The sequence below is a fragment of the Prunus persica genome, chromosome G3, assembly GCF_000346465.2.
Source record: "Prunus persica cultivar Lovell chromosome G3, Prunus_persica_NCBIv2, whole genome shotgun sequence".
Classification (NCBI taxonomy): Eukaryota; Viridiplantae; Streptophyta; class Magnoliopsida; order Rosales; family Rosaceae; genus Prunus; species Prunus persica.
In genome coordinates, this window is record NC_034011.1 from 5,421,106 (window position 1) to 5,436,735 (window position 15,630).

The 15,630-nt window shown below is 35.1% G+C and overlaps 1 protein-coding gene across 1 annotated transcript; it reads left to right on the forward strand.

Moving 5' to 3' along the window:
- On the forward strand, positions 417-15,250 carry LOC18783773 (N-alpha-acetyltransferase 16, NatA auxiliary subunit). The gene is made up of 26 exons (XM_020561067.1): positions 417-819; positions 1,965-2,043; positions 3,401-3,483; positions 3,589-3,738; positions 5,382-5,497; positions 5,572-5,677; positions 7,152-7,223; positions 7,329-7,444; positions 7,971-8,103; positions 8,771-8,848; positions 8,938-8,991; positions 9,131-9,201; positions 10,059-10,113; positions 10,222-10,317; positions 11,009-11,137; positions 11,422-11,504; positions 11,588-11,818; positions 12,338-12,470; positions 12,544-12,651; positions 12,770-12,901; positions 13,237-13,293; positions 13,392-13,489; positions 13,591-13,649; positions 13,742-13,853; positions 13,962-14,062; positions 14,511-15,250. The coding sequence occupies exons 1-26, from the start codon at positions 769-771 to the stop codon at positions 14,699-14,701; spliced, it is 2,694 nt and encodes an 897-aa protein (XP_020416656.1). The 5' UTR covers positions 417-768; the 3' UTR covers positions 14,702-15,250.

The following is a 15,630-nucleotide window of genomic DNA, read 5'->3' on the forward strand; positions in this document are numbered from 1 at the left end:
TAGGAGACAATTTAGGTCATTAACCCAAAAATTAAACATGACAATTTCAAAACAATCTACCATATTGTATGAAAATGCATTGATAAACTTTAAATTATGAGCTATGTCAAATGTGACCATGTTTCAGTTCATTGTCTTTTGTGATTTTACAAGTTTTTTGTATTAATATCTTTTGTCATCCATTTATCAATCTTTTGATAGAAGATTTCATTGGTGTGCATAAGTTTGATAGTGTAGAGTAAGAATGGAACTTAACAAGTTCATTATTAAAACTCATATACATTTTACTAAGTAAGGGTGAGTAGGGTTAAAATAGGGTCGGGTGACCCAACATTGTGCTCCCCCCTAATTAGAAGAAAGAATGAAAAGGCAAAGTAAAAAAATACGAAAAGACAAAAAAGAAAAAAAGAGAAAAAACAAAGGCAAAATAATCCTCTCTAGCCCTCTACCAAAAAAAAAAATAATAATAACCTCTCCAGAGAAAAAAAAAAAAGTTACAAAACATAGTCTTCACTTCACACGCGGACATAGAAACTCCTAAACCTCTCTTACCCAAAAAAAAAAAAAAAAAAAAGGAAAAATCCCAAGAACTTCGAGGTCTTATTATATTCTCTCTCTTTGCTTTTCTCCTTCACAGTAGGGTTGCAGCAGATAAACGCCACCATTTTCTCCTCTCTCTCCGAACGCAGCTCTTCACCACAAAAACACACTCTCGGAGACCTCTTCAAGCGCTCTTGGACTTGAAACTCTCTCTCTTTCTCTTCAACAATGGGTGCCTCACTCCCCCCCAAAGAGGCCAACCTCTTCAAGCTCATCGTCGTAAGCTCCGATTCCTCTCTTTCTCTTACTGATAATCACTAGGATCCAAGTTAGATAACTTATTCTCACTAACACAATCACGGAAAAGTAAAAAGAAGCAAAACCCTAGATTTTGTGTCCGATTCTATGCTTTGATTGTATACTTCTTTCTCTTTTGCTCAGAAATTAGAGAACTTGAGTAAAGTGTAGTAATTGGGGCTCTTTGTGATTGATGTTGGGGATTTTAAACAAAATGAATGGTCAAGTCTACTGGGTATTCTGTTATTTCGTTACCTTAGTGAATTTTTTGGTTTTATCGATAAGGAAGCATAACAGTTTAAGTTGTGTTTGTTTTCTTTGGTTTTAGTGAGTGTAAAGGTTTAGACTTTGGTACTGCATCGGTTAAACTCTATAAAAGTCATTAAAAGTTTGAATTGGATACACCCCCCTTAGTGTTTGAGCAGAAGAAAGTGATTGAGAAGTGAAATTTTGAACTGGGTAGTGATTATTATGTGCACAAAAATTAGTAAGAGAAGCTAATTTGAACACAGTCCTTTTTCTGGTAATTTGTTGTGCTATGGTAGTGCATTCTTAAGCTTATTGAGAGTTGTACAGTGTACACTTCAAAGCTATGTGATGCCCTTGTTCGTTGAGTTGAAATTGGTTTAATAACAATATGTCTAATTTATATGGTGCTGATTCTGATGCCGGATTCATAATTTGGATTGCAAGCATTTTATTGTAACTTTAACTGAGGTTGACACTACCATGACTATTAACTTCTGAGATAGTATTGTTGACTGTATCAAACAATCCTCTTAAAGTTTTACCTTTTTTCTTTTCCATCAAATGAGCTGCCTTGGTAGAAGAAAGAAATACATCAAAAAAAATTCTAAGTAAATTTCTTTTGCTGGGTGCATTGATGAGATTTAGTATCCAAGTTATTACCAGAGATGATTTTTAATTGAGCTGTTTGACTTTTCTAGTTGAAATATGATTATGCTACCGTGTCTTGTTGGTTTACTCTATTATTATATTAATATGGTGATAGTAATTGGCAATATGATCTGTAGCTCTTCTAATGTACTTATCACAAATTATTAGTGTCAGAAATCTTTTTGCTACAACTAATTCAAACCTGTTTTTTCTTGTTTACATCATGGCAGAAATCATATGAAACTAAACAATATAAGAAGGGACTGAAGGCAGCAGATGCCATATTGAAAAAGTTTCCAGACCATGGAGGTATGCTTATAGCCTTTACTAAATGCAATGTTTAATTTAGAAGTGCTTAGCTTTTGGCCCAAGTAAATTTTGATGTTGACTTTGCTTTTCTGACCAGGCCAATTCCTTTGATTTAATGTTATAATTCAAATACACTCAATTTACATAAAATTTATATGAAACTCTGATTGTCTACTGAAAATGCTTTATGTACCCCACTGAATATTCTGGCTCAGTTTCATCTGTAGTAGATGCATGTCGTATTTGGACATTTTCGTTGACTTGTTTAATGTTTTCTTTGTTTAACTACACAATAAAAGATACAAAGCACGTGAGCATGCATAGAAGCTTAATACTATGATTGCTAGGTGGGATGGAACATGAGGGAGGGTGGAATTTTCATGCCTTGATTCGTTCGGTAGAGTGGAAGGATAAGATAAGAGGAGGGAGAGATATCCTAGAGGTTTCCGTTTTTCTATATATTTAAACCGTAAGGAGATTTTTTGTTTTGGTTTCGCCACTCTCTCACGAGCGCAGGCACCCACGCATATTCCCCCAATTCTTACAAAAGTGTGGGCCTGAAGGGGTTGTGTATCCCTCTTCCACTCATTTCCATGATTCCAACCTTCCATTTTTCCCTTCTAAAAAGCATATTTTAAAGGAAGAAGAGGGCATGAGATTCTTCATGGGAGTTTTTTTTAAAGTAAATTCTGAAAAAGGGGCAAATCTGGTAGAACAAGTGATATGACTGAGTACTGTTCTGGAAAGATAGGGAACCAGTACAACTTAAATGAAAGTGTGGGATGGTAGAAGTTCTTGAGCTCAAAATATGATTGCTTAACCACTCGAAATGCTCTATTTTCTATCTCATATGTACAAACACTTACATTTAGACGAAGATAATTAGCACTTCTCTGAAAATTAAGACTTTGATACTGAAACCATGATCCTGGTGATATAGTCGTTGTCACCATCATCTTGTGGGTATTGATGTCATTAGTTAGGTTATCCATTGTGTAGGATTCCTCTGACGTGAAATGTGTAATTTAAGTGATGATGCTGTTGTCTGCCTTGTCAAAAAATATTATTAGTTAGTAGTAATCTTTATGAATGTGTAGCACGGCCCATGAAGCTGAAGATATTGGAGATGGTGATGGGTTTAGGGTGCTTTTATTTGATATGTTTTGTTTTTATTGGGGCTATGATACTTTACTTGTCCACCCACAAGTTTCCTTGTTTCTTTTCCCCCAATTTGCTGTGGTTTCCTTGTGATATGCTACTTATGGTGTTTTTGGAGTTGGTAGTTGATTTTATTTGCTGTTTTTGTTTATGGTAGACTGCTTAGTCATCTTGAATGTAAATCTTGTGACCTTTGCAGAAACTTTGTCGATGAAGGGGTTGACATTAAATTGCATGGACCGCAAATCCGAAGCATATGAACTTGTCAGGATTGGATTAAAGGTCAGGATGTTGTTTTAACTCTTTTGATATTTTAGTTTTGTTTCCAAGATAATTGCTAAGGCTTTGTGATTTGTCTGGCTTACTTTTTTGTCTTTGTTTTCCCAGAATGACCTCAAAAGTCATGTTTGCTGGCATGTTTATGGTCTACTTTATCGGTCAGACAGAGAATACAGGGAGGCCATAAAATGCTACAGAAATGCGCTGAGGATAGATCCAGACAATATTGAAATATTACGTGACCTGTCACTCTTACAGGTATGCGTTAGATGCCACTTAAAGCTTGTAACCAAGTAAATGTCTGTTGAATAATTCTTATAAATTTGCGCACAAGAAGACAGTAGTCTTGCCTAAGAAAAAGGTAAACATGACATTTGTGATTTATCAGTGTCTGACATTGTCAAATGACTTCACATTTTGCAATCTATCAATTGCAACATGGCTTCTTGTATGGTTTGAAAATGAAATGTTATGTATTAAGAGTGTCTTGGTATGCTAATGCTAATATTTACTGTTAGCCCTTGTGGTAACCCGTATTGGATGTTTATGCTTGTCTGGAAAATTGACGGGGTTCAAGGGCTTTTTCTACCAGCATGTATACCATTTCATGTTTATTTAGAGTCATTGAGTTGTGATGTCATTTGTCACAGTACTTTTTGGAGGATATCATAAAGTCTGACTTATGAAGAATTAAAAGATTATATATAAAGAGTGACTTTATGTTTGAGATAGCTTATAAGAGAAAGTCTCCAAATCTTGTGACCTCATTGCTCTAACAGGCCTGTAACTAAAGTTGTGAATTAAACTTGGTATAACTTGGATGAGATTCGGACACATTGGCGTATGTGAGGAGAAAGGGAAATGCATAACTAGAGGTTATACATTTTTGACACCAATAATGGGTTGCAAATGGAAGTCAACATTGGAAATGGCTAAACAGCACACATCTGTTTGGCAACTATTGGAGAGATGGTTCGCAGTATGTTGAATTTGGCTATCTGCCATTGCCTATTCCTACCTTGCACTTAAAATCAGATCCATCTTTCTTATGGGTCTCTAGTCTCTACCACCAAAAAGATTTTGTGCTACATTTCATTAAGAACTAAGTTGAAGTGCTGGGGATTCACCTCTATGTTATATAGACTGCAGATCCTGGTCGTTTGAAATATGGCACACTTGTTTAGAAAGTGGGCGGTAATGATAGGCTCATTTGGACTTATGTAAATTGCATTTTTATTTTCTAGCTATTAGGAGTTTACGACACTGTAAGGTGGTCCATGGAACCACGTTATTCTATCTTCTGACTGCCCTACAACGTCATAATATGAAATGTTTTGTTAACTAGTTTCTAATTTATTTATTATAGGTACCGTTAATTATTTATGTAAAATATATAATATACATAGAAATGTAATAAAATATTTATGTATTTATTTTAATAGTAGATGATATTTTGCCTGGGGTCTATCAGACTTGCAGAAAAGGGAATTGATATAAGAAAATATTCTGATAGCTAACGTTAGTGTTCTGGTAGTGTATGAGGCATCTAGTCAACACTTCTGTATAATAATCTATTTGAAGTATGAAATTGCAGTAAATCTTTCCCACCTGTTTCACCTATATAGGATGAGTCCACCTTACAGGTTAACAACAGCTTCAAAAGTTTTTCAGGACCAGGGTGTTGAAGTTATGGATATTCCTTTGACTCTCAAGTCTTCCTGGGTTTTTTTTTTCCCTGTTCATGTACACTTTGCACTAGTTTCACTTGTTTTGTTGCTATGGTTATGATGCTTTTGTTACATTTCTTTCTTTTCTATTGTGATCTATACAAACTTCTATACTTGATTTATTTATAAACAAATTTCAATCAGCTACTGACGCATTTACCAATCATGTGTCAGGCTCAAATGCGGGATTTGACTGGTTTTGTTGAGACAAGACAACAACTTCTGACTTTAAAACCAAATCATCGCATGAATTGGATTGGCTTTGCTGTTGCCCAGCATTTAAATGCAAAGTACGATCTAACCTTTGATTTGTTAAATTCTGTAACGAGTACTACGCTAAATGAATGTTCTTGTCATCTATTAGTGCTTTAAAAGCTGTTGAAATTCTCGAAGCATATGAAGGGACATTAGAAGATGATTATCCTCCAGATAATGAACGCTGTGAGCATGGGGAGATGCTTTTATATAAGGTATTTTTCATTGATGTTTTTCATGTAAGCTCAACTCCTCTCCATTTGCAGTACAAAATGGAGAACGCCTGTATAATCTGGAACCATCTGGGACCCATTGGGGTTCTGCTTCCAGTACAGGGAAACAGTCTGGATCAAATACTTGTACTTCCCCATTTCTTATACAAATAGAGAGGAGCCTTGCCCTTTAATATAACGCTTTTGTTCAGATACCCCTTGCACTTATTGGACACTTTTGCCAAGTTCCTAATAGGTTACTGTTCTAGTCTAGAAAACATACACTTGCATGTATTCATTTATGACTTTTATTTAGGCTTCATACTGTCAAAGATGTTGGAACTAACGAGTTACTTTGGTTTGAAATAAATTGATTCTTCGGAGGTCTTTAAGTAATTCGCAAAAGTAGTTTTTTTTTTGTCTCAATTGTATAGTTTATGTTAGATATATGTGATGAATATAGGGTTAATCGTTTTATTGGTCCCTGAACCCGATTTGCATTTGAGTCCCTCAATTTCCAAAATTGTTCCCGTGGTCCTTTAACTTCACTTTTGTTAGGAAAAATGGTCCTGCCGTCAATTTTGTTAACTTTTTCTGTTAAATGCAGGGGCAAAATGGTATTTTTATATGAAAACAAAAGAATGAATAAAAAATCATATCTTTAAATAACAATAAAAGAAAATCAAATAAAAAACCAACAAAAAAAAGAAAAAGAAAAAAGAAAAATCAAGTTTTTGGGGAGAGAGTTTAATTTTAATTTTTTAGTTTTTAAATTTTTATTCATATTTTAATCAATTTAATACAAAAATACCATTTTGCCCCTGCATTTAACAGAAAATTTAACAAAATTAACGGCAGGACCATTTGTCCTAATGAAACTGAAGTTGAAGGACCACGGGAACGATTTTGGAAATTGAGGGACTCAAATGCAAATTAGGTCTAAGTTCAGGAATTAATAAAATGATTAACCCATGAATATATTTAGAAGTTTGGATATGCCATGGGAAGAATCAACAGAACTTAAAAGGCTGAAATTGGAAGATAAAGTTGGGGAAGGATTTGCTAGATCAAGTTTTCATCAGTACTGTGGTGGTATACCAAAAGTAAAAATACTTTTATCTGAAGTACTTTCTGTTCACCGGTGACAGTGCCATTAAAATGATTTGTTTAATAATAGCCACAACATTTTAATTATCATTTTTTAAAGTAAATCTTTATGATATGGCTTTGTACAGTGATTTACAAAACTTTTTGTTGTTGTGGGAAATGGTGCCATTGCTCAAGATAGGAATAACCGAAAATTTGGCTTATCTCCTTTTACATAATCATCCCTAGTTCTTTATAATTCTTTCAGTCATGACTCCATTAACTTGTTATGGTACAAGACCTTTCTAATTGTTAGTTGATGCAAATTAATGTTATTTTTTAGTAGCTACCTCATAAGTTTTTGATGGTCGTTGCATATTAATGTCTGTAGATTTCATTGTTAGAGGAATGTAACTTAATTGAGAGAGCTCTTGAGGAATTGCACAAGAAAGAGACAAAAATTGTAAGTGTGTATTTCAATTTTCTGGTCAATATGGGCTGTTGAACTTTATGCTTTGACTATTAGGATCCTATGGTACTTACCATTCTTTGTTGATGCTTTTTCTAGGTTGATAAGTTAGATTATAAAGAACAAGAAGTTTCTCTTTTGGTGAAGCTTGATCACCTGGAAGAAGGTGCTGAATTGTATAGGATATTGCTTTCCATGAATCCTGACAATTATAGGTAATTTTCTTTTTTCACTTTCCGTGTTTACAAAACGTTTACAGAGATGGTTTCTAAATTATTTTAAAAAAAATTGGAAGATCTGCAAGAATTTTTTTGAGGGAATGGAGATGTGCTTAATTTGAGTTGAGATTATAGAGAACGGTGGTTGGATTTTCTTCATTGTTTTTGGACAATAATATTGTTGATCATATGCTATCCTAGGACTAAAGCTTTATTGATTAAGAGAATCAATGGGTTGTGACCTTGGTCATCTCATGATTGTGTTCATCTTTTCTGCTTTTAACTTGTTTAATTTTGTATACTAAGTTTAGTATTACCATGTATTATGTAATCTCTCTCTCTCTCTGTGTCCCACATGCGTGCGCGTGCGCGCACACACGCACACACACACTCTTTCTCTCTCTCTCTCTCTCTCTCTCTCTCTCTCTCTCTCTCTCTCTCTTTCTCTCTCATTTGTGCGTGCATGCACGCATTCCCTTATTGTTTAAGGTGAGTTTATTGTAGTTGCCTTTTCAATGCTCAGATATTATCAAGGCCTGCAAAAATGTCTTGGGCTGTATGCCGAGAATGCCCAGTATTCACCTGATGAAGTTGAACGGTTAGATGCCTTATACAAATCACTTGGGCAGAAATACAGTTGGTCGTCTGCTGTTAAGGTAACATTTTCCATCTATTTTTGTTTATAGTTTTATTGAGGGTATCCCAGATTCATGTGGTATATAACTTATGTCCAGCATTTATCCTTTGCATATTATTCTTCATTCTCTCTGTCACCTCTAAAGTATGTTAGTGATTATCATTTATTAAAGTTGCTCATTCTTTTGGGCAATAATAGCACTCTAGATTATCAGGTGATTCTGAACTCTGACAGAAACCTTGTTCTGTGATGCTTTTTGCAATGTAGGAAGTAGTGTTTTTGCATCTTCATTTTGTTGTATTGCTGGAAATTGGGATATCTAGAAAAGAACCAAGGGAACTTTTTTGCTGTTGTTAAGAATTATTTTAGAGTTTCTTTTTGGTGATGCAATGGTATCATGTGTTCTAAGTACCTTTTTACGTTGGAAAATGTGGAAGGTCATAATAGCGTTTATTTATTGTTTTGTTCTCATGGCAAAGAGAGATGAACAATCAGTTTGATGTTTGATGCGACCTCCATTGGTACCTTCTTGGTTGGGAAGGATATTATAGTTTACTACATAAGAGGATAAGGGGACTTTATCATCTTTGCTGCTGCTGCTGTTTTTGTTGTTAGTCAAAGATGCATGCTGAAGATTTCATAGTATATTTTATAACTTTTCTTTGGTTTCCCTTCCCTTCCATCAGAGAATACCACTTGATTTTTTACAAGGTGACAAGTTTCGAGAAGCAGCAGATAATTATATCAGGCCCCTCCTTACCAAGGTATTTAGGGTCATTTGCATACAATTCTTATCAGTCTGCCTAATTTTTGGTGTTCAACTTAAATTGACTGATCTTGTCGATGCTTCTAGGGAGTTCCTTCATTATTCTCCGATCTTTCTCCTTTGTATGATCACCCTGGAAAGGTAATTCTTATCATCCTTATTAATCATTTGGTATTATTGTTTGGATTTGTTTGTGGAGGTTATGAAACTGAATGGTATTTTTTGTGGAATCATTAACTCATTGGGTTTTGAAAATTTTACTTTGGAAACTCTTGTCCAGGCAGACATTCTGGAACAGCTTATTCTTGAGTTGGAACATTCAATTAGGATGACTGGCCGATACCCTGGGAGGTAATACACGATTGTAAAAAATTATGTGTGATATAAAACCAGTACGTGTTGATGCTTCCCTATGTGCCAATGATGCCTTGTGCAGAATAAAGAATGAAAACCAGTCAAAAAATTCTCATGCAAGTTTAGCTAAATGGAATCACATATGTTTCTTTTCGGTGTTCTCTTTTTAATACTGGTCCCACATGAACTCCACCCATATTAGATGGCCACTTTTTTCTTTACTAGTTCCATTATGATTTGAGAAGAATAAGCTTGAAGAGTTATGCTTTGGTTAGATTGCATATCATATATTATATTTTGAAGGCCCGGGTAACAGCATACCAGTTCTAAAGAATGATAAATTTAGAGACCAAAGGGATGTTGGCTTTCTAAATGTATAGATTTGGAAGCTGATTTAGTTTTCGCTTCACTTGTTGGAAAGATAGGAGTTATGCAATGAACATTATGTAATTTTGGGCCATCCTTTCTTGAGGTGTTTTTCTGTCTCTACTGGCAAGGCTTTTACATGTGCTAAGAGGATACTATTTGAACTCTGTGCCTGACCAGTCAGTTGCGCTTATTACATGCGAAGTAGACCATAGTTATCACAATACAATGAATACCATATTACCCTAACAAACTGTGATACGGGATCACTCGATCATAAATGAGATACCTTTTTGTTCCAATTCTCTACTTTTAGTGATCCAGGGTTTTTTTTTTTAGTTTTCCCATCTCTTATTTATCCTTTCCTAAAAGAAAAATTATAACCAACACTATCTAAAATATTTCATGAATTTAGTTGTATTTGTGCCTTTGAATTCTTTTAGTATTTATTTATATTTATGTGCTGTTGTTTTTAATCTTGAATGCAGGGCTGAGAAGGAGCCCCCTTCAACACTTTTGTGGGCCTTGTTTTTGTTGGCTCAGGTTGACTGTCATTCTTGGTTTTTATTTTTATTTTTCTTTGGTGCTTGTACGCCTTCCATCCTTATTTATTTGAATTCACATGTACTAATGGATTCTGTGCTGATGCAGCATTATGATAGACGAGGCCAATATGACATTGCTTTATCTAAAATTGACGAGGCCATGGAGCACACTCCAACTGTGATTGATTTATACTCGGCCAAGGTTGGTTTGATACATATTACTAAGTTTATCAGCTTGTGCTGTTTATGCACTCTTCTGATTTCACTTTCAATGGCTTTAAATAATTAGTTTCCTGAAGTGTTGCTATTCTATATTTTCTCTTGAGAAATATAACAATGTGTTCAAACCATAGAGATGTCTAGATTGATATTGTTTATTGAAGTAATGCATATAAGCAATGGGAATTAGTACATAAGCGTATATATATTTTTCTTTTTGAATTTTCAATTAAATTATTAAAGTTGTGCGCAAATGAGATTCAGTGTAACATGTAAGAACCTGGTACTGAGATAATGGAAGCCTTGATAACTTCTGACAGCGTCATTATCGAAAGGTCAAACAATAAGTGCTGTATTCTGGTATTTTCCTATATGGTTTGTTGGAATGCATTAAATAAAAATCTTTCCCCCGCCATATTGGAAGTCCACAAGCAAGGCCTTATGCAGACTCTAAATTTTCTTCCTTAGGTTGTAATTTTTTAATTTATATTTTGCATTAATGTCAGTTTTAATTATCCAAATTAGCATCCTTGGGTAATTATGTTTTTCTCTCTATGTTAATTATACAAAAAAAAAACAGTGGATTATTTAAACTGAATGATGTTATACATGGATTGTTGGAAAGCTTTCATTTTGTACCAAAAAAATAGTTCTCACATGTGTTATGTTCGCAGAGCCGGGTTTTGAAGCATGCTGGTGATTTGCCTGCTGCTGCTGCATTGGCAGATGAAGCTAGATGTATGGATCTTGCAGATCGCTATATAAACAGTGACTGTGTTAAGCGTATGTTGCAGGCTGATCAGGTTTTAATCTCCTTTTCTTACTTTGTTATTTTTTAATAGAAAAAAAACTTCATAGAAAGAGGGAACACATTGCAAAAGGAGGTGGACAAGGGGTCCATCCGAACCAAACCACCTAAAACAAAACAAGTAATGCCATACTTAGACCAAAACAAAGAAAACTATATAGGCGGGCACACTTTCTATGCATTTTTAATGTGAAATTAGTTTTTGATTTGTGTTGCTTTCTTCTCTATTTCTTCCCTGTACTGATTGTGTTTCTACATGCTTTTTTCCTCCTTTGTTAGGTTCCTCTGGCAGAAAAAACTGCTGTATTGTTCACAAAAGATGGTGATCAGCACAACAACCTTCATGATATGCAGTGCATGTGGTGTGCATCGATTTTGTATACTGCTTTCATGAAATATCACTTTTGGTGAGGAATGCTTAATGTTTTATATTGTCCTTTTGAAGGTATGAACTTGCTTCTGGTGAGAGTTATTATCGCCAAGGTGATCTTGGACGAGCTCTGAAAAAATTTTTAGCCGTGGAGAAGCACTATGCTGATATTACAGAAGATCAGTTTGACTTCCATTCTTATTGCTTAAGGAAAATGACTCTACGTGCCTATGTAGAAATGCTTAGATTTCAAGATCGGTTGCATTCACATGCATATTTTCACAAAGCAGCAGTTGGTGCAATCAGGTGAAGTATTTTCATTAGAACTGTGAAGTAAGTTGTAATGAGTATAGATACTTTTGGAGTTTGTTAGTTTATTATTATTGTTGTTATACTTTTTAACATTAGTTTGTGACTTGTATTCCTTGATTTCTTGTTTCATTGAACGCATTCTCAAATTAGGTAAACTCTTGAGGATTTTGTATATATATTGTTGGCTGTAAAAGTGGTTGTGTTGTTGCATTACTGATTATCGCATAAGTTGCTTCAAAAGTGGAAAGAAGGCCTGACTGAACATTGTTCTTTTGATTCCGTTATCACAAATAAAGTCTTATTATCTTTTATTTTTAATGACATCAGAGGGGGCTTCTATTCCATCAAGGGGCCCCTAGAAAAATTTTAGGTGAAAGAGGATAATTAATCTGTCCAGTTTTCACAACTGCATCCAAATAATATTGTGTTATGTTTGTCACTTTGCAATAAAGCTATATGCGGTTCTTTAAATATTGACCCACACTCATACTTATGGTTGTATTTGACTTGCAGATGCTATTTGAAGCTGTATGATTCTCCTTTGAAATCTACCTCTGAAGAAGATGATGAGATGTCTAAGTTGCTCCCTTCTCAAAAAAAGAAAATGAGGCAAAAGCAGAGAAAGGCAGAAGCACGAGCTAAGAAAGTATTGTATTTTGTTTGTGTTCCTTGGGGTTGTTAGCATTTTTCCCCCATTCTAATGTTTAGCTTTCTTTTAGGAGGCAGAGGGAAAAAATGAAGAATCTAGTGTGAGTGGTGTATCTAAGTCTGGGAAACGACATGTAAAGCCTGTTGATCCAGATCCACATGGGGAGAAGTTGTTGCAGGTTATTTTTTCTATTCCCGATTGCTTCTTACCCCTTTGCTTCACGTTTCTAACTGCTGTACGGGCAGAGAGTAAATGGCATTATCCTGTCTCTCTTACGCTGTTACATATTTACTCAGGTTGAGGATCCGATGTTAGAAGCTACAAAGTACTTGAAGCTGCTTCAGAAGAACTCGCCCCAGTCCTTGCTGACACACTTGCTTTCTTTTGAAGTAAATATGAGAAAGCAGAAGATTTTGCTTGCCTTTCAGGTAAAAATTTGTTCAAATGTTGAGTGAGATGTTTCGCATTTAGTTTGATTTCCTTGAAGCACTCCCATTTTGTTTTATTGGTTCAAAGAGTTGAAGCAAAGATTTGTCACAAATATTGATACCGAAGACATCTGTCAGAAACAACAACAAAAGGAATGCTTAGAATTTGTACATGTTACTTTTTCGTCTCTAACAAAGAGCAGTCTGTCAGAAATGGAATTTCATGTTTGTTAGTTAAATCACTTCGCAAGATTTTACGGACGTTTGTTATAGTTAAACTTTCTTTTGATTTATCACGGCTTTTTTTTTTAATTAAATTTTTTTCTCAACTATAGGCTTTGAAGCAGCTTCTGAGGTTGAATGCTGAACACCCAGATTCGCATCGCTCCTTGGTATTTTTATTTGTTTAGTGTCTGCTTGCTTGTTTGTGTGTGGGTGTGTATGTTGTGATCTTTCTGTTGGCCCTATTGTAAGATTTCATGTATTGCAGATTAAATTCTTCCATAAAGTTGGCTCCATGCCTGCTCCTGTGACTGATAATGAGAAACTCATTTGGAGTGTGTTGGAAGCAGAGCGCCCATTGATCAGGTTCTCTTTTAATGTGCACTTTGCGCTCTCTCTCTCTCATGCTCCTGTATGTGTTTGACAATTTTAATTTCACTTACCAAACATCTTTTTTTTTAATCTAGTCAACTACAAGGGAAGTCTTTAATTGAGGCAAACAAGAATTTCTTGGAGAAACATCAAGGTGACTTTTAGGATTATCACTGTAAAAGAAAAATGCATAAGCATTCATTTTCCTTATGTCTTCCGTTGTTTTTGTGTTTGTTTTTTCTGCAGATTCCTTGATGCATAGAGCTGCAGTTGCAGAAATGCTATATACTATGGAACCAGAAAAGAAATCTGAGGCTATTAAATTAATTGAAGAGTCAACCAACAATATGGTGCCCAAGTAATGCCCTGTTCCATTTCCTACTTCTAATTTGCCTTCGAAAATTGTAAATTGGTTTACATGTCTGTAAGAGTGATTGTTCTTAAATGGCTGCATGCATCAAATCAGAAGTGGAGCACTTGGACCTGTCAAAGAGTGGAAACTCAAAGATTGCATTACTGTCAACAAACTCCTTGAAACAATAATTGTTGACCCTGAGGCTGCTCTGAGTAAGTAAAATAGCTAGAGTCTATTTCTGTTCTTTTTATATTCAACAGAATGTTAAAAGCAGTTGTACATTGGTGTTTGTTGGCATATTTTAGCCTATTTATGTTTGTATATTAAAAGCTGGGTTACTTCTCACAAAATTGGAGATAACAGTATAGATGGTGTCTTGGATTGCTCCAGTTCATGTCGCTCTAGTTTCCATTTGCTGTTGGCAAAATATGCTACCTGTGCTTGTTTTCTTAGTGATTTTCTTCCTTCTGGGTAGTAATCCATGTTGCAAAGATGACACATTTTTTGTTTGGGGAAAAAAGGCCCTTAGGGAACTGTGAAGACTGCTGGGATTTTGTATAGCTTTTTACATGTCTTCATCCAATTTAAGAATGTGCAAATCAGTAATATGTTCATCTGGTTCAAGATATGGGCTCCTATAATTCTTTAATTCTTTTGTAGGATGGAAAGAGCGATGTGCTGAGTACTTCCCTTACTCTACGTATTTTGAAGGGAATCGTAGCTCTGCAGTACCCAACTCAGCATACAACCAAAATGGAAGTGCGAACCACTCAGAAGGTGGGCAAAGTGCAGATTCAATCGCAGTAAATGGGAAATTAGAGGCATTTAAAGACCTCACCGTGCAACCATAAAGTTGAAGAGAAACATTAGCCAAGGAAACTTGCAAGTTCACCATGTTTGATTGGTGAATCCCAAAACCAAGCTGCAGGTCAGAAACATATGCCCAGACAATAGGTTGCAGCTCGCTGAAGAGAAATATGCTGGGGTTTTGTGCACAAAGTTATGGTTTCCTTTTGAGATCAGGTTTAATTTTCCCACCAGTTCTGCCTTTCCCAATTGTGAATCTGAAAAATGTGTATAATCTACTTTTCCATTGTGACTCTAGGGTTTATTTTCGTTCTTTTTGAATTTTCTCACATTTTTTGTGAGGATCTTAGATGAGGTTACTTATTGGGGATGTGCGCCTAAATTTGATCTTTACTAATAGGTTGAGGGAGGAGCTACAGAATATCATTTTTTTTGGCACTGGTTTTAGATCCGGTCAGAATAGATACCGGAGCATGTTGTACTTTCCCATTTCATTGACTTCATTATTATGTATAAACCCTAAATTATTTGAAATTTTTTGCCATGGATTCCATACAATTTGCAATTGATAATTTGATATTGCTTCTGGATCAGCGTTGGTGGTTTGTGACATACAGACCATGAGACTGAACAAATTTTATTTTCATTTTTCAATTAAGCTCCTTGGGATCATTGCCTTCTGAATTTCTTTACGTTTTTTGAGCTCTTGTTTTCATTTCAAATTTGCATGAGTAAATTTTCTTAACCACTTGAGTTACAAGCCTATTGTTTATGCATTGATTTTTAACAATTTGTCAACGCACACAACATGAAAGCGTGTAAATATGGTAGCTCTCTTAGCTCAACCTCATCTGCATACTTGGTCAATCAAATGCAAGAAGTCTGCACCGTATTGAAGGAGAAAAGCACATCAAATATTGAATGACGACAATTGTGGATGCTTAAATTATTGTAATTCTTCTGACCGAAAAAT